The 19,352-nt window shown below is 42.9% G+C and overlaps 1 protein-coding gene and 1 long non-coding RNA gene across 3 annotated transcripts in view; one reads left to right on the plus strand and one right to left on the minus strand.

Moving 5' to 3' along the window:
* The window catches only part of LOC143026585 (uncharacterized), a 239,781-nt gene that overhangs the window by 198,572 nt on the left and 21,857 nt on the right, over positions 1-19,352 (plus strand). For both annotated transcript variants that reach the window (XM_076187225.1, XM_076187224.1), the window contains exons 3-4: positions 8,186-8,418; positions 17,511-17,693. In XM_076187225.1, coding sequence (XP_076043340.1) covers positions 8,186-8,418; positions 17,511-17,693 — 416 coding nt within the window. The remainder of the gene's footprint in view (positions 1-8,185; positions 8,419-17,510; positions 17,694-19,352) is intronic.
* The window catches only part of LOC143026588 (uncharacterized), a 69,534-nt gene continuing 51,778 nt past the window's right edge, over positions 1,597-19,352 (minus strand). The window contains exons 2-3 of the long non-coding RNA XR_012966509.1: positions 2,981-3,115; positions 1,597-2,458 (exon numbers count right to left, since the gene is read on the minus strand). This is a non-coding gene — a long non-coding RNA (uncharacterized LOC143026588). The remainder of the gene's footprint in view (positions 2,459-2,980; positions 3,116-19,352) is intronic.

Below are 19,352 nucleotides of genomic sequence, written 5' to 3' on the forward strand. Positions count from 1 at the left end.
GCTGTTCCCTTCACTTGCACTGACGGGAAACCCGCAACCCCTCAGCAGCTGGCAGTGGCCCTTCTATTAATCTCTATATAGGAAGAAATACTGGGCTATTATGTTTTTAAGGCAACAACTGATTTACACACATTTATTTGTTTTGTTTTATTTGATTTTATCTTAATTTTTATTTTTTGTTTTATATTTTTATTTTCATTTGTTTGTTTATCAAGTGATTTATTCATTTATTATTTTTCTTGTCTTAGTGATATGGTACATGATACCAAACTTCCAATGTGTTGTAGCAAACTAAAACTACTTAACTCTCTGAGGGGTTTCTCCCAGCAGAACGAAGTCTGGTGGCATTAGAACGCGTTTGTTAATTACGACGCCACTGCCTAGCAGGTTGATAGTAATAAAAATGAACGGATCAGAAGTACATCGACACTAAGAAATTCGTAAACAAGGAAGAGTGTGATACCCAGAGCCCAAGCAGCAGGACAAGAACACGCATATAAATTGCTGAAAATTAGGCGGAATTTATATATATGAATAAAGTTATCCTGGTAGGGCTACCGACTATATACTAGTACCTCGGCACTCGAACGTTGCGGAATCCGAACAATTTATTCGAGAAAAGAATTGCCCCACAAGTCGAACTTTTCTTGGTACTCGAACATAAAGATGGCTGGATCATAATTCCACGCATGTACCGTTTTCTTATCATAAAGATATAATAAAAACAGTGAAGGATAAACGAACCTTTTGCAAGCAAGATCTCTGAAGACCTGCGCGGTGACGTACTCGACCACTTGCACGCACACGTGTCCAGTCTCTTAATGCATGTTGTTTGAGGGGGTTGGGGGGAGGGGGGCTCTGCATTTGCTCATCGAGTCCCCCCGCCTTCTTTCTGGATGGACGGTTGCTCAGCTGTGTAGGTTGGGTTTCGCACTGTTCTGTGTTAGTTGTCACACCAATGATCTGGGATAGTAGGTGACACCTACTTTTATTGGTGATTGTACGTATTCTCATCCGTGTACACGGACAACGCACGCGCGCACACACCACACGCGCGCGCGCGGCACAACATATGCGCATGGAACCAAGAATAGAAAGTAGGTGTCAATATAAAAAAAGTATTGGAAAGGACCTCTAATAGACCATCTTTACACCATCTAGTCAGGACCACTCTAGTTAAAGTCATGGTCCACGCACTTATTCACAAATGCGGCTGTTAACCAATACTTTTTATACTTGCAGCATTCATGCTTGTGTCCACATTTGCTGAAAATGTCTTGGCAGACATGACGTCATGTCGTTCTCACTCTTGAACCAGGACAGACGACGTGACGTCACTCATAAGCCCCGCCTTCATAGGTATATTCTCATGCTGAAGCAATAGAGTGGCCAACTAGTAGCTGTTTTACTATAAAAAATGTTAACAAAAACTCAAGTAATGGTTTTAAAAGATTGTGAAAAAATATATAATCATGTCTCAAAGATATTACATCTTACGAAGTTACACAAAGCATAATGGTTAAGTACACGCTTTGATGCTCCATTGTCCTCCCCTCTACCTCCCCCCCACCCTCCACACATTCCTTTGCACTCGATTCGTCACTTACCACTGAGTCCCACTTAAGAATATTACTCCAACAGCTGCACACGTTCCACGCATAGCTGAAGGTTAACTTTACTTTGGGGCAAGATTTTATGTATTTATTTGTTTCATCTTCACGTTTTTTGTTAATGAAATAGCATGTGGCAACCATAAGAAGAGGAAAAAGTGCAACGGAAGGGATTAATTATAACAATATAACAAATTTGCAAACGCGGGGGATACCACAGAAATTATAAGATAAATGAAATAAGATATGTGAAATAAATAGAATAAGTAAAATTGATTAAATAAGATTGACGAGAGTCATAATAAAAGCTGCCTCGGAAAGCCTTGGAAGCTTGTGACATAAATATGAGTGTTTGAGCAGAAGACAAGACTCACTGTTGGCAAATGGAAAATAAGATAGATATAAAAATGTCCCACGTTGGCCATTCGAAACGCCCACAAAATACGATACCCTGTTGAAGAAAGTAAGAGGCAGGCACAAGTGTGGGGTAGGAGGAGGAGGAGGAAGAGGAGGAGGAGGTCCGTGGCTGAACACGGACCAAGAATGCTGCTGTTTACACACACACACACCACCGATCTGAAACGGTCGCCTCCCGCCAAAGCGTGAGAAGACGGCCTCAGGGTTCTCGAGCCGGGCGATGCAGACTCGCCCGCTCGCCCGCCCGCTGACGGTGGGTGGTGCCGAATGGGCGCGGGTCCCAGGACCCACTCTGTATCCTCGGCCGCTGACAAGAGGGATTTCGTTGTAGTCTTGTCCTGTAATGATACGTGTGTGTGTGGTGATGTCCCATGGGTGCCCCGCCGAGCTCGAGATGACACTGCGAACTCGCCTCTTGACCAGTGGACGTCCTTAGAGAGAGAGAGAGAGTTAGGAGAACACGTCCCTGCCCTACCCTGCGCTGCACTGCACTGCACGGCACGGCACTTGGGCAGGCAACTCCTCCACATTTGTTATAAGAGTCTAGTCTTTTGACTTTGTGAAGAATGTCTTCATTAATGTTGCTGCTGCTGGTTAGGAGCGCAGGATTTAACTGGCGTAAAATGTTTTTAATATAATTTTGCCAATACAGTGGCTCGTATGATTTCCTGACTTTTAATAAGTCGAGTTACTATAGCCAGGCTATGGTAATAAGCTCTTTAAGCAGTCAAATGAGCCAAAGGTGGCACATAACGAACTTCTTTTTTTATCTACAAGCGTTGGGTCAGGATAGGTTTGATAGAATTACACGGGAGATCGAACCGAATCAAAATCAAGTTTTTGGATTGCTCGCTTGGAGCAATTTCCCAAACATTTCTCTTTCGGTTGAATGTCGTGAAACCTCCCCCCCCCCCCTCTACCTACCTATCTACCAGGAAGCTAGGACTGTGTACCTTACGGAAGACTTTGTAGCGTGGAATCTAATGGCCCATGCCCTTGGTCCAACTCGCCGGTGGCAGGGTTCGAACAGCCGTCACCTCGACCTCCGCCGCAAGTAGCGACGCCGTAATCCGTTCCCCCAAACATTTCTAAAAGTAGAATAAACAAATGAATAGTAGCAAATAAATATTAGAATTAAAGGAATGAATAAAAATCAGGCTAACGTCACCGGAGTCTGGAGAGACCCTCCAGAGGCAGAACGGAGATGATCGAACTCTACCACCGAAGTCGTGGGAGGGACGTGGGTGACGCCGCCGTATGGGGAAGCCAGACCACGCGTGCCTTACGATCGAGCCAGTCAGCACAAGTCAGAGGTCGCCATCTTGAGACGTTATCACACTGGGCTATTTTTCCTCCAACTTGCAGTTAACCGGCCTTCCCGCCCACCTCCAGATTTTTTTTCCACCGAAAACTCGCCATGGCAAACTATTTTGTTTTCTCAGAATTCTGCATAGGATGTCATTTGATATGGTGGAGGCAAATAATTTTCCTCCGGCATATCACATTCCTTCCCGAAAGCTGCAGGCTGCACATCTGCTCCAATAGTCGGAGGGAAAATAGCCCAGTGTGATAATGCCTTTGGTTGAACGAGATCTCCAGTCTTTGGCCACCAGAAGGAAATGACCCAAGTGCCCCACCCACCCGCCCACCGTTTAGACAGGTGTTCGAAGCAACCCGCCGCCGTCGTAGCACGTGAAGGGGGTTGCCAAGTGAAGGAGGACAAACAAAGGTGGTGGCAACAGTAGCAGCGGCGGCGGCGGCGGCGGCCAGACAGGAAGGAGAAAGAGAAAAGAGAGAACAGAGGGAAGAAAGAGAGGAGAGAGAGAAAAGAGAGGAACGAGAGAGAGAGAAAAGAGAGGAATAAGAGAGAACAGAGAGAGGGAGAGAAAAGAGAGGAATAAGAGAGAACAGAGAGAGGGAGAGAAAAGAGAGAGGGAGAGAAAAGAGAGGAATAAGAGAGAACAGAGAGAGGGAGAGAAAAGAGAGGAATAAGTGAGAACAGAGAGAGTGAGAGAAAGGAGAGAGAGAGAGAGAGAGAGAAAGAAAAGCACCTGCTTCTCCGCCTCCTGCTGGCGTGATGGTAGGGGGCCAGGGCAGGGCAGGCCAGGCAGTCAGTCAGTCAGTCAGTCAGTCAGTCCTCGGTGCTGGTAGCACTCGTCGTTCTGGGAGTGAGTGAGTGAACGAGTGAGTTGTCGCGCTCGTGTTGGCTGCGGCGGCGGCGGCAGACACTCATTGTAAGTGCTGCTACTGCTAGTGCGGGTTTTGGTGGCGGGGCGTGCGGGCGGCTGTGTCGTCGTCGTCGTCGTCGTCATCACCATCATCGAAGGCAGGTACTGGGTGCTCGAGTGGCGGCGGCGGCGACACTAGTTTTGCTGTTTCTAGCGGCCCTTCCCGTCGCCGTCGTGGCGGACGGTCTCTCGAGTTGGTAGACAAAACGACGCGAGGAACCGGTGTTATTGTCAGTGGCGGTGTTGCGGCGGCCACTTGATACTCCAGCTGTTGTGGTGGAGGTGGAAGAAGAGAAGACGAAACAAGGAACCGAAAGAACAGGAGCCGCCTCGCTGCTGCGCCGTCTGCAGGCAGCAGCAGCAGCAGCAGCAGCGGCGGCGACGGCAAAGGTGGCGGCGGCCGCCAGAAGGGAGCTCGGGCACTGCCATGGCATCGCCGCTCGTTAAATGTAAGTGTGCCAGCGTTTGCGTGCACGTCCGTGCGCTCGTTTGTGCCTGCATGAAGTCTACGTTGGTTCGTAGTGGCGTCCGTGCATGATGTTTTTGCGGTCATGGTGAATGGGTGGCGCGGGAACGGGAGGCGCCGGCCCCCAAAATTCTCTTCAGGGACCACCACCTCCTTCCGTGTAGTCGGGATCTTGCAGTACACCCACTTGACCCATAACCCCGCATCCTTCACCGTTGTGACCGAAGAAGTAATCCTCTTGCTTCAGAACCTTCCTCCCCTGCCGTACCTACCCTCTCAGCTCAAGGGTCCCGACAGGCCTGTGGCATCGGCGAGAACAAATCCTTCGAAGTACTTCGTGACGAGGAAGGGGAACTGGGCAATCCTCGCACGGGAGCAAGATGACGTCGCCGCCCCGCACTGTCGTGACCTCTTGTAGCACAGTTGCTGTATTGCACCATCTCGTGCATTTCCCTCACCCAGAGGTCCTGTTTCGTTCCTCTTATCTGTAGGGGCCACTGATGGTAGAACTATTTTGTTGACAACATGGGAATTGAAGAGGCATACTTTTCTCTGTGGGGAGGTAAAAAGTAAGTACATGCTACCGGTGAGCAACATTACATACCTCACAATGTTTTGAATTTCACCACGCCGCCTTGTCAGAACTGGTGTATTATTCTCCCGACACCACTTAACCTAACCTAACCTAACCTAGTCCCGTTAACCACTTTGGGTATGCCTGCCTGCCGGCCAGCCAGCCAGCCAGCCAGCTGTGCGGGTTGCTGGCTGACAGCAATTGGCCATGGTGTCGGGGAAAACAAACAATAACCTAGAATTGTATTTAAATGTCAAAGCAGACACCATTGCTGACACACATATTTTCAGTATTAAACGTCCTTATGAAAAAAGTGTTGTCAACTGATAACTCACAGAATGACGGGCTCCCTCACTGTAAACGTTCGCCCCACGATTTGCTAACTGTCAAGTCAACGTTCATCTACTTTGTTTACATTTGAATCGCTCTTGATTTGGATTTGTAAACATTGCAAGTGTACAACCCAAGTCTGCACCATATGCCCACACAGTGATGTCCGTTACCATCCGTCCTCGACACTTCTCTTTTCCGCAGAAACGGGCGTGTGTCGACTGGTAATCATCAAATTGGAGCGAGCCAAACGCCGTCGACGTGGTGTACTCTTCGCTACTGAGGCACCCCTACCCCTTCTCTGTCTGTTTCTCTCGTCGAAGCACCCCAGCAGAAAGACGGTCCGAAGTGTGTGTGTGTGCGCGCGGCTGTAATCAGCCACCCGGGGTCACACTTGTAGTAGGCGGCCAATGGCAGAACACTTTTAAGTGTAGCCGACCGAATAGGGTGAACGTGCCTCCCCGCACGACGCACCCCTGCATATGGACACGCAGTGTTTCTTCAACCAGACGCAGTGAGAAGTGATCAGTACATGTGCCAGAAGTGATCGCTTGTCGGGCGGCCTTCGTTTGGTATCATGAAGCCATCGGTTCGACTGTTGCAAGCCCATGGTAGGAAACGTTAAGTCTTGAGATTTCTGACATTGGGGAGACACCCACATGCCGGGCCCGCTTCCCCACACGCCGGGGCAGAATAAAAGTGCCAGTGGCCCGCATGGCGCCTTCCTACACAGGACCCGTGCGTCTGCTGTGCCCACATGGTCCGGCTGTGGACCTGAATACAAAAGTTGCGAGATGAACTTTGGTGGTGTGCGCAAAGAGCGTTGACTGGTGGCAAGTGGCACGGACGGCGAATGGCTTGTGGTGCGTGCAGACGAACAGTAGTTGATGTATGTAGTACAGGACAGTGGTGTGGGCGCTGGTGTAGGCGGCGGGATGGTGTTGGCGTAGCGGCATTCGGAACGTAAGAGATTACCAGGGAATGTTGATCGTGTCCAGGACCTTGACCTTTCGACCGTATCGTTGCTTCAGTCGTGGTGGTAGTCGCAGCAGAAATCGTAATAGGTAGGCAGTAGTAGTAGTAGTAGCAGCAGCAGCAGCAGGAATAGAGTTCGGAGGGCAAACCGACCCCAACTATGGCAGGCGGCGTCGTCGCAGGAATTGAATAGGTATTGTGGGGATCGTTCTTGCAGTTCACATATTGTTACTACTGCTGTTATCATATTGGGGAGTAAACCAGCTTCAACAGTCAGCTCTTACTGTGCTGGAGTCATGGAGACTCCACAAGGTGCTGAGATGGAAGGTTTAAATAGGCTTTAATGCCAAAAATGTGACCTTAAAAATATACAGGAAAATAGTTTTATTTAAATAAATTTGGAGCAAGGCTTCAGACCACAAAAGGAAACTTTTATCAGAACTACACTTGATTGTGCTTCCACAGCTTGGTTCCCAACAATAAGTAAACGTAGACATCTTATAAACCATATTGGCATTGAGAATATATTTAATAGTAGGACACCACCCAGATAGAACATTTGCACTTGAGTGTTCTATGCTAGATCCTTCAACCCCACTCGCATTACAAGTGCAACCAGTGGAATGATTAAAAAAAAAAAAAGAACAGCCACATATTACAAACATATACAATCTATCACCAGTACTGTGCAACACATCCATGCAAAAACACAGTCACATCCAGATCACAAAAACTCTTCAAGACAGCCCACCCCACTCAGTACACCAACCAATCCTCTAACCCCTGACATCAATCCCACAGAAAAAAATCTCAAAAGAAGCAAGATCCACACTAGTATGCTTGCATTCAGGACACCACCCAGATCAAAGACTCCATACACAAAACAGCCCTGGCCCAATTGTATCTGCACAATTTTCATATTGGAAACATATTATCAACTGCTAATTCAGCTATCCAATTTAGAGTCCCACCCAGGACTGAAAACATTTCAGCATCATGCACTGCAAGCTACAAGTCCAACACGTGATCCAATACCTTGGTGAATTGTGGATCAGGATACCATGTTTTCCTCAACTTGTAGTCTTGGATCATGTGCTAGTCTTGTGATAAACAGCTAATACCTTCCCAGGTGAGAGCTTCAGAGCTCATATATGACCCAATCTATGAATAATGCTGTGAACTTACGTATGTGGTTCACATTGTGAGTATTAAACTAATTGTAGTGTACAGGAAAAGGAGCAACACTCATTGGGTCCTGTCTCCTACTCTCCAATTGTCATACCTAGCCCCAAATTCATGCACAGTTTCAACTTAATCTATATTCATGATATCCAATTATCATAATTAGATTTGAATTAATGTATTGTTTAAGCTTGGGCTATATCATCTGTTCTAAATATTTATGCGTCTGTATGGAAAACTTTATTTCTTCACATCCTTTGTGTATGTGTGGGTTGGTAAATATATTGTATGTATATGTTATTTGATAAGTGGATACTTACCATTTGCTTTTCTGTCATTTATTTATTTTATTTATTTTTTAATCATTATTAATATACTAATGGCTGCCCTTTGTCATTGACAGGTGTGTGTCACACATGTGGTGAGAAGGTGACAGGAGCTGGCCAGGCCTGTCAGGCCATGGGCAATCTCTATCACACCAACTGTTTCATTTGCTGTTCATGTGGGAGAGCCCTACGAGGCAAGGCTTTCTACAATGTCCACGGCAAAGTGTACTGCGAGGAGGACTACCTCTATTCTGGATTCCAGCAGACAGCTGAGAAGTGTGCTATCTGTGGACACCTAATCATGGAAATGGTGAGAAGCATTGCTTAGTTGTTCATACTCTGCCATCATGTTTTTCTGAAAATCTTGTTTCTCCCATCCCTGCTTCTCCAGTCACATTTCTTTTCTCCTGTCCTCTGGGACTTTTAATTTTTGCTTTCTCTATCCACCAAGTCTGTCCAAGTCACAAACATGAAAAATTAAATAAATGCACAATTAAACCAATAAAAGAAAATGTACTAATTAGTAAATGTTTCTCCCCCTACTTTCCTTACTTCACCACCCCCTCTCATTTTATCCCTACCTTTCCTTTCCTCGTCACTTTTATCACAGCTGTGACTCCACCTCTTCAGTGCAACATAAGAATACAAGTGCCAGTCATTGATGGCAAAATATTAGTCATTTATTCACCCTCTTTCCCTACTCATTCTCACCCCCCCCCACTCCAACCCTTTTATTCACCCCCCCCTCTCTCTCTCTCTCTCTCTTTCTCTCTCTCTCTCTCTCTCTCTCTCTCTCTCTCTCTCTCTCTCTCTCTCTCTCTCTCTCTTTCTCTCTCTCTCTTCACCTTCCTTTCCTCTGTCTCTCTTCCCCTTCCCTCTCTGTCTCCCTCCCTACATGTCCATCTTGTTACATCACTCATCATAGCCAATTGAAATAAAAAGTGTCAACAACATGCTACTCAAACAACTACAACAATTTCAAGACCGACTACCAAACTTCATGTTCTATCAAACCTCTCCAAACACCAACCCCACAGAAAAATCCCTCCCAAGAAATACAAAACTTGTGTTCAAGTCACCATCTAGCACTAAAACAATACCAGCTCAGAATATGCCTAGCCACAGAAACAAGCTGCCCAAAATGCAACCATCACACAGAAGATACCAAACACTTAATCCTGCACCACCTCACCCTGGCCTCCGATAACACAATTTCACTTCCTTGAGTGACTTGTGGGTCAATCCACTGGGTGTTGCCATTGACCTGGGAATCATGGGGGTTTCTTGTAAGAAAGATCTGTAGAACTGGACAGATTGATTCCTTGCTCAGTTATGCTTTTGTATATCTCATCGCTAAATGTAGATATGTGGTTGAAAGCCATAATTCAGTGGTTCCCATCCTAAGGTGAATTATCTCCTAGGAGTAATATGGCAATTTTTAGAGGGGGTATTAGAGGTGCTGGGGGAGTGGGGGTGACTTACGGATAAAGAATAGTGAGATATCTTGCAGCAGTATATTGTAACAATAACAATAATTGCTGCCTTGAGTTTTACTGACAAGAAATGTGCAGCCCCACAGTGGCTCCCAGTGGTCCTCAGGGCCCTTCAAGTCATCTTTCAGGGTAGAAACTTTGAACTTTTGTCTATGTTGTAATAGGCTGCATTTACACCAGATGAGTTAAGTCATGCAAGGTGACAAGATTCATTATTTGTCAGGAATCATCACACTGGTTCATGTTGAAATTAAACATAGTGTACAGTACTGTATAATTTTTAATATACAGAGTAATCAAGAGGATATAACAATATTCAGATATTGAAAAATCCAGATCTTTTTGAAGTTGTATACAATGGAACCTTAATTATCTGAAAATCTTGAGAATATCCAACTATTGATAATCTATTTATTTATTCATTCTTTATTATTATTTTTTTTAATACTTGAGGGTAAAGGGGATGAAATCAGTGTAATTGCTATAATGTTAACATCAGATACTGCTGTTTTTATGACAAAGTAGCACTCCAAGTAAGTAAATATCAACAAATGCCTTGACATTAAATGAATTTTCAAAATATCCTATAATCATAGCTGAGATAACAACCATCACAAATCAAGTAGAGAAGAAAAGTTAAAAGGTACAGATGGAGAGATGATAATGGAACAGAAGGCAGTGAGAGGAAGGTGGGTAGGGTATTTTAGGGAGTTGCTAAATGTGAAGGAGGATAGGGAGGGAAAGGTAGTTACAGTGGGAAGCACTAAGAAAATGACTGTGAGTGAGGAAAATTGAGGAGAAATAAAGAAAGATGAAATGAAAGCAGCTGTTAAGATGATGAAAGCGGGTAAGGCTCTTGGGTTTGATGGATGCCATGTGGAATGTCTGAAAAAAGGAGGTACAGTTATGGTGGACTGGCTGGTGAGGTTATTTAATGTTTGTTTAAGAGAGGGTAGAGTGCCAAAGGACTGGAGGAGTACCTGTATAGTTCCACTTTACAAGGGAAAAGGGGACAAGTGTGAGTGTAGTAGTTTCAGAGGGATCAGCTTGTTAGGTGTAGTTGGGAATGCTTATGGGAAGGTCTTGTTTGAGAGGATTAGGAGAGGAACAAAGGGAGTAATTGGTGAGGAACAGTGTGGGTTTAGGACAGGTAGGGGTTGCATAGATCAGATTTTTGTGGTGAGACAGATATGTGAGAAATCTATAGGAAAAGGTAAGGATGTATTTGGGCTTTTATGGATCTGGAAAAGGCTTACGACAGGGTAGGAAGGTATTGCAGATATATGGGATAGGAGGAAATCTGTTAAGAGCAGTCAAGAGTTTTATGAGAGTAGTAGAGCTTGTGTTAGGATTAGAAATGGAGAGAGTGGTTTGAGGTAAAGGTGGGACTTCGTCAGGGATATGTTATGTCGCCCTGGCTTTTCAATTTATACATGGATGGCGTGGTGCGAGAGGTAAATGCAAGGGTAGTGGGTCAAGTATTGGAGATGGTTAAAGAAAATTGAGAAAAGTGAGAGATAAGCCAGTTGTTTGTTGACAACACTGTGCTTGTGGGAAGATCAGAGGAGGGATTGAGGAAGTTAGTGACAGAGTTTGGGAAGGTGTGGAAAAGAAGGAAGTTGAAGATAAATGTGGGTAAATGTAAAGTGATGAGATGTACAAGGGGAGAGAGTGGCAGCAGACTGAAAGTGAATATTAAGGGAGAGAGACTGGAGGATGTAGATAGTTTTTGATATTTGGGTGTGAATGTGGCAGGAAAGGGAGGAGTTGGGGTGGAGGTAGAATGTAGATTGAGAGAAGTGAGTAAATGCCTTGGAGGATTAATAAGTGTAATGAGAAATAGACATTTGGGAATGGATGCTAAGAGGAGATTGTATAAAGGAGTGATTGTGCTGACAGCAGTGTATGGGGCAGAAACATAAGGAAGGAAGAGAGGAGTTTGGATGTGTTTGAGATGAGGTGCCTGAGAAGTATGATAGGGGTTATTAGGCTGGATAGAGTGAGGAACGAGGAGGTGAGGAGAAGAAAGGGGGTGGAAAGGGAGTTGGGAGATAGGGTTGATGAAAGAGAATTGGGATGGTTTGGACACATGGGAAAAATGAGTGAAGAAAGACTAGTAAAAGAGGTATGGAAGGCAGAGGTGGAAGGAGGGAACATGAGGGGTCAAACTAGGATGAGATGGGTTGATGGGGTAAAAGGGCCATTGGGAAAGAGGGGAATGTTGAGGAGGGATGGGAGAGGACAGAAGATAGGGGTGAATGGAGAATAGTTGTGTATGGATGATGCTGTGATGTGGGTGGAGGATGGGGGGTGAGGGATTATGTATGAGAAATATATTGACGCATCCCGAAAGGATTTCTCCCCATCTCCTTTTCTGTATGAGAGGTAGGGGGGTTGCCAATTTAATGAAGTGACCTTGTTGTGGATGTGCTGTGTCTTGTGGCACTGCTTCTGACCCACAGTTTCTCTGTTTATTCCTCTCCTAGTCCTCTCAATCAAAACTCTTCCATAAGCATTCCCAACTACATTCAACAAACTGATCTCTCTGAAACTACTACACTCACACTTGTCCCCCTTTTCCCTTGTAAAGTGGAACTATACAGGCACTCCTCCAATCCTTGGACATTCTACCCTCTCTTGGACAAACATTAAACAACCTCACCAGCCAGTCCACTATCACTATACCTCCTTTTTTTAGACACTCCGCATGACCCCCATCCAACCTATGTGCCTTACTTGCTCTCATCATTTTAACAATTGCTTTCACTTCATCTTTCCTTATTTCACTGTCATTTTCTTAGCACTTACCACTGTAACTACATTTCCTTCCCCATCCTCCTTCACATTTAGCACTTCCCTTAAATACTTTTCCCATCTACCTCTTACTGCTGTCTCTTCCATTATCATTTCTCCTGCACCTATTCTTCTATACTTGATTCACCTCCTCTTCTTCTCTTAATTTATTTCCAAAACATCTTATTACTTTCAAAATTTTGTCATACTCTTACCCCATTGACCACATAAAATAACTGCACCATATGAGCACTAAATACAAAATTTATGTAGTTTATATGTTCCATTTGTGAATTTTAAAGAAAAGGTGATACTATAGTTGGCATTTGTAGGTGATTTGAAATTAAACTTTTTGTGTTTTAGGCTTAACTTGGTCATAAATATAAAACAAGTTTGAAATTTTTACTTGCCAAAATATAGTTTACAGTTTCTTATGGTCATGGTTATTGTACCACATATGTAGTACTAGATTGCCCAAGGGTACAAGAGTGTCAATATTTAAATAGAAATGACATGCCATCATATTGATTAACAGTGCCTTAAATATTTTAACAGTATTTCAATGTAATTAGGTAATTGTTATGTACAATTGAAATTCTTACATATTCTATATAGTTGTATTAGGTTTACGGTATTTAATTGTGCATAACTGTTACTGTAACACACATGTATACAGTAAAGTATCAGTAAACCAAATTTTAGGTAAACCAACCCCTTTGTGCCAACCAAATTTCCCTCCATAAACTGATCACTCATTTGGTTTATCTGACAAGTTTGAAAGCCAACCATACATGCTGGTGATGCTGTGTAAGTGTGTATTTGCCTAGTTGTATTTACCAAGTTGTATTTTGTGGGAGAAGAGCTATGCTCATAGTGACCCGCAGTTGTATCTTTCCGCATCCAGTTCTTTCTCAAAATCATGTATAGTTTCAGCACTCGCTGTTTTCTCTTTCAATTTATTCCATGTACCTAGTATTCTGTGTGGAAAGCTGTTCTTTTTCAAATCTCTTCTGTAATTGTCCTTCTTAAGTTTCTTCTCGTGTCCTCTTGTTGCTCTTCTGTCCCATTTAAGTAGATCATCCCTATCAAGGATTTCCATCCCTTTCATAATAATGTAGATGGTTATCAAATCGCCTCTTTCTCTTCTTTGCTCCAGAGTTAGTAAGTGTAGTTTGTCCAATCTTGGTTCGTATGTCAACTTGCTAAATGTTGGTGCCATCTTTGTCAGTGCTTTTTGAATTCTTTCTAGTGTATTTACCTAGTTGTATTATATGGGCAAAAGTAAGGTGATGAGATGTACAAGGGGAGAGAGTGACAGCAGGCTGGAAGTGAGCATAAAGGGTGAAAGATTGGAGGAAGTGGTTAGTTTTATATACTTGGGTGCGAATGTGGCAGGAAAGGGAGGAGTGGGGGTGGAGGTAGAATGTAGATTGAGAGAAGCGAGTAAACACCTTGGTGGATTAAAAAGTGTAATCAGAAATAGACATTTGGGAATGGATGCTAAGAGGAGGTTATATGGAGTGATTGTGCCAACAGCATTGCACGGGGCGGAAACATGGAACATAAGAGAGGAAGAGAGAAGGAGGTTGAATGTGTTTGAGATGAAATGTCTGAGAAATATGATAGGGGTTACTAGGCTAGAGTAAGAAATGAGGAGGTGAGGAGGAGAACAGGGGTAGAAAGGGAGCTGGGAGATAGAGTTGATGAAAGAGTATTGAGATGGTTTGGACACATGGAAAGAATGAGTGAAGAAAGATTAGTAAAAGAAGTGTGGAAGGCAGAGGTGGAAGGAGTGAATATGAGGGGGCATCCTAGGATGAGATGGATGGATGGGGTGAAAGGGGCATTACAAAAGAGAGGAATATCTGTGGAGGAAGGATGGGAGAGGACAGAAGGTAGGGGTGAATGGAGAAGGGTTGTGTATGGATGATGCAGTGATGCATGATGGGGAGTGGGTGGGGGATGGGGGGTGAAGAAGTATGTATGAGAAAAAATTTGATGCAGCCCGAAGGGATTTCTCCCTGTCTTCTCTTTTTTTGCATGAGGGGACGGAGAGGGGGGTCGCCGAATTTATGAAGTGGCCTTGCTGTGGATGTGAGGTGTCTTGCGACACTGCTTTTGATCCAGGGCAGTGGACAGGATGCAGGGATGACCCATCATCCAGGAGGTGCCAAGATAAGAGGGAGGGAGGAGGGTGGAGGGGAGTGGAATATATAGGAAATGGAATGGGTGGGAGTGGTTTCTATGCCTTTTTCTTTTTGGCTACCCCCCTGTGTAAGGGGGAAAAGCCTTTGGTATATGTATGTATTATATGGGAAGGGGAGCTATGTTCGTGGTGACCCGTTTTTATATCTCGCAAGATCAAGTTTGTTCTTAAATTCTTGTATTGTGTTTGCACACACTATTTTTTCATATTTGTTCCATATATATATATATATATATATATATCACTGTGCAGGAAGCTGTTCTTTTTCAGGTATCTTTTGTAGTTATCCTTTTTGAGTTTCATTGAATGTCCTCTTGTTTTTCCTGTGTCCCACTTTAATAAGTCCTCTCTATCAAGGCATTCTTTTCCTTTCATAATTCTGTAGATGGTTAGTAGGTCCCCTTGTTCTCTTCTTTGTTCCAGGGTTAGCAATTCCAGTTTGGCCAGTCTTTGTTCATATGTCAGGTTTGAAAGTGTTGGGGTTATCTTTGTTGTTGCTCTTTGTATTCTTTCTAATTTTCTTATATTCTTTTTTGTACTGGGTGACCATATCAGCACTGCATATTCCAGTTTTGGCCTTATCAGTGTTTGTAATATTTTCTTAATCATTTCCTTATCCAGGTATTTAAAGGCCACCTTTATTGATCTCAACAAATTGTATGTTTCTCCGACTATTTTATTTATATGTTTATCTGGCGACATGTCTTTGGTGATGATTACTCCTAGGTCCCTTTCAGAATTTACTTTCTTTACTTCCTTTCCATCAATTTTATTTTGTCCTGATATTCTATTCTTGCTTTTCCCAAATTCAACTATACTGCATTTCTTGATGTTGAATTCTACCTCCCATCTCTTGCTCCACTCTAAAGACTTTCAGATCACCTTGTAATGAGTCACAGTCTATTTCGGAGTTTATTATCTTTAATAACTTTGCGTCATCCACAAAGCAGTTCATATAACTTTCAATACCTTCATCCATGTCATTTACATATATAGCAAGCATTATCGGAGCTAGTACTGACCCCTGTGGGACACCACTACTCATTTCTTCCCATTTTGAATATTTGCCTCTGAGCACTACTCTCATTTTTCTTCCATGTAAGAAGTCCTCCATCCAATTCAATAGTTTTCCATGTATGCCTCCTATTGTTTCCAGTTTATATAGCAATTTTCTGTGTGGTACCTAATCAAATGCCTTTTGTAGGTCCAGGAAGGCAAGTCTGCCCAGCCATCCCTTTCTTGCAATATATCTATCAATCTTGAATAGAAAGAAGTCAAATTCGTGGTACATGATCTTCCCTGTATGAATCCAAATTGCCTCGGGTTCAGTATATTATTCTCCTCCAGATATTTAGTCCATATATCTTTGATGGCTCTCTCACAAATTTTAACTATTGTGCACGTTGTCGATTTCCTTCTCCAATTCTTGACCCTTGTCCTGAACTGCTTTCAGTATTTCCTTTGAAATTTCTTTCTCTTCTTTTTCTCTTTGGTATTTGTGTATATTATATTTTCCTTTGATACCACAAACCACAATGCATTTCTTTGTATCCACCATGTCTCTTACCCAGTTTTCCTTTTCTTTGATTAACTTAATCACTGTTTCCTTTGCATTGTCTTCTACCTGCTGTTGTACTATTTCTTTGAAAGAGTGTTTTGATTTTCACATTCCTGTTTCCACTGTTTTTTTATTTCAATAAGATCTGTTTCTTTGATTCTCCCATCTTTTTAGTCACTGCTTGTAATTGTTCTTTGACCTCTGTCTTTAGTTCTTCATTTTTGTTTCTATCCTCATTTTCCTTTCATTTTCTTTTTTAATCATAGTTCACTTTTTAGATCATTTAATTCTCTTATTATCTCATCATTCTGCATAAGTTTGACATCTCTTATTTGCAAAGCTTTATGGTCTATTTTTAAATCAATTAATTTATCTACCAAGTCGTTGATGTCTTGATTCCTTAGTGCCCTGGTGATCCTAGTTTCTCTTTCTGTGTCCATAATTATTTCTATTGCTCCCCTTTCCCTCTGAAATCCCGAAAAAACTTTACTTTCATACCTCTGAGTCATCTTCAGTGTGACGCTTATACACGTTCTCTTAGGGATCACTTCCAGTAGTGACTCCACTCTACTCGTATCTAGTCCTCTCTTTGTTGGTTCGTTGATTCTTTTTCTTCTTTACTTTCCTCCATTTTGTACTAAAAACTATACCTATTCAAGTACTGGATTAGATAACTTACCGGTCACTCGAGAACACAATGCTACATCCCGAAAAACAACATGTGTGACAACACAGCATCTCCTCTTTGTTTGGGGAGTGGAACACAGTCAAAAATACTTTAATTTCATGTACCTTATGTATCGTATATTATATTAATTAAGCAGTGTACCACTAAAGATGTACCATAAAAATTTAGTGTAAAAAAATAAAAAATTAAAAGCCAGTCATTTTAGATATACATGTTACTAAACACTTCACTGTATAAACCAACCCTCAGTTGACTTATATGGTGCTATTCTGACCATTGTATAAACCTAATTTTCTGATAAGCCATCCAGCATCTCCCTCCAATTAGTTTGGTTTATTGAGGGTTTACTGTACTAGATTGATCACATGTGACCCTGCAGTGTTTTATTTATTAAAGAATTCAGGGAGCAACTGGCAAAGAAGATTCATAGTCCAATTGCATGTTTTCTAAAAGGATTGATGATGCAGGATTGAAAGGGACAGATGTGGTACCTTTTTATATAGGAGGGAGCAAAGAATTCCCATTGAACCATTGACCAATGTCTCAGACTAGCATGATAGTTAAACTGTGAGATATCAATGAAAGTATCCAATGTCTAGTAATAGATAAGATCGGTTTCTGTCAAAAGAATTTTATGAAACTCATTATTATTTTTTATTTGCAGATTCTCCAAGCTATGGGAAAATCCTATCATCCAGGGTGCTTCAGATGTTGCATCTGTAATGAATGTTTAGATGGAGTGCCTTTTACTGTTGATGTAGATAACAAAATTTATTGTGTCCATGATTACCATAGGATGTTTGCACCCAAGTGTGCTGCATGTGGGAAGAGCATAACGCCTGTGGAGGTAAGCTATCTATATTTACCATTATACCAATAGGCTTTTCCCCCCTTATAAGGAAGGTAGTAAGTTAAGGTATGAACCCAACCCCCACCCAGCCCACTTCCATCTGTCACCTATTTCCCTTTTCCTTCCCCTTGTGGATGGTCATCCATGTCCCCTGCCCACTGCCTTGTCAGAATAAATGTAGTAAGACACAAGATATCCACAGTAGGATGGATATGCAGAGGTGAAAAGGGAGTAAGCATACAGGGTTGATTATAGGATACTGGGATGGTTTGGGCATATAGAAAGAATGAGTGAAAAAAGGCTAGCAAAAAGAGTGTGGAAAGTTGATGCAGGTGGAGTGAATTTCAGGGGAAGCCTGATAATGGTACGGGATGAAGTGGCCCCTTGGGTGAAAGGGGAGTGTCAGTTTAACAGGGACAGAAGGCAAAAGATAGGTGTGAGTGGAGAGTAGTTGTGAATAAATGATAATTTGATATGGCCCAAGGGGATTTCTTCTTGTCTTCTCTATATTACTTGGGAATGGACAACTGGGAAGGGTCGTGTAATAAAGGAGTGGGGAGAAACCAGCCCTGGCACTATTATTGAATTGGTCAGGCAGGGTAGGGGACAGAGATGTCCCTTTAACCTCAAAGAGCTAAGATAAAAAAGAAAACAAATGGGATTTGAATGGGTGAAGGGTGTATACATTGTCTAGCCCTCTCCTTAGAAGAGGGTAAAGGCATTTTGGTATATGTATGTTCATTTACATTTTTATTTATTTATTTCTTGTAGCAACTACACTACAGCAGCACATTTCAGTCTAGGGTGACTCAGGTTTTATGTTCTTCAATAGTAGTAGTAATAGTAGGCTTCCATCAGTCGGTATCGACTATGGATATTGTGCCGGAGAAAGTCATGATTTTGCTAGCAACAGTGGCAGCTGTGGTTGGTGAGTCCGATTCAGGAGTGGCAATCTCGGCAGCATTTACTGCAGGTGTGGCTGCTGGGGTGCTTGCCTTCTGCTTGGCTCTCTTTCTTTTCACTGGCTGTGGTCAGGATTTTTTTCCTCTCCAGACTTCAGCTGGTTGTGAAGAACACTGTGCCATTTGCTGCAGTTGGCTGCTACCTCTTCCCAGTTCTCCGTGTTGATGTCCAGAGCTTTCATGTCACGCTTGCAGACATCTTTGTAGCGCAGTTAGGGCCGACCAATGTTTATCTTGCTGGAGGCAAGTTCACCGTAGAGAATATCTTTGGGGATGTATCCATCTTCTATCCTTTGCACATGGCCGACCCACCAATGATCCTTTTGATGGTAGTTAATGATGACAAATTTTCCATTGTTATCACTTCCAAGTCTTTCTTTTCTTTTGCTATTATAATGAAATCATTACCCATTCTGTTCTTACACCATTTCAAATATCTTGCATTTCTTCACATTAGAATTCATTGTCCACTACCACCTCGATTCATATACCTAGTCCACACCTTGTAGCAGCCTACAATCCTATGTATGTGTGTGTATGCATTATTACCTAGTTGTAGTACGCAGGAAAGGAACAACACTTGTGTGGTCCTGTCTCCTACTCTCCAATTGATCATATCTAGCTTCAAATTCATGTATGGTTCCAACTTGGTCTACAGTTAGTGCAGACTATTTTCCAAACTTTTAGAGTATTC

Source organism: Oratosquilla oratoria, chromosome 6 (genome assembly GCF_046742065.1).
Source record: "Oratosquilla oratoria isolate Oo_2021 chromosome 6, ASM4674206v1, whole genome shotgun sequence".
Lineage (NCBI taxonomy): Eukaryota > Metazoa > Arthropoda > Malacostraca > Stomatopoda > Squillidae > Oratosquilla > Oratosquilla oratoria.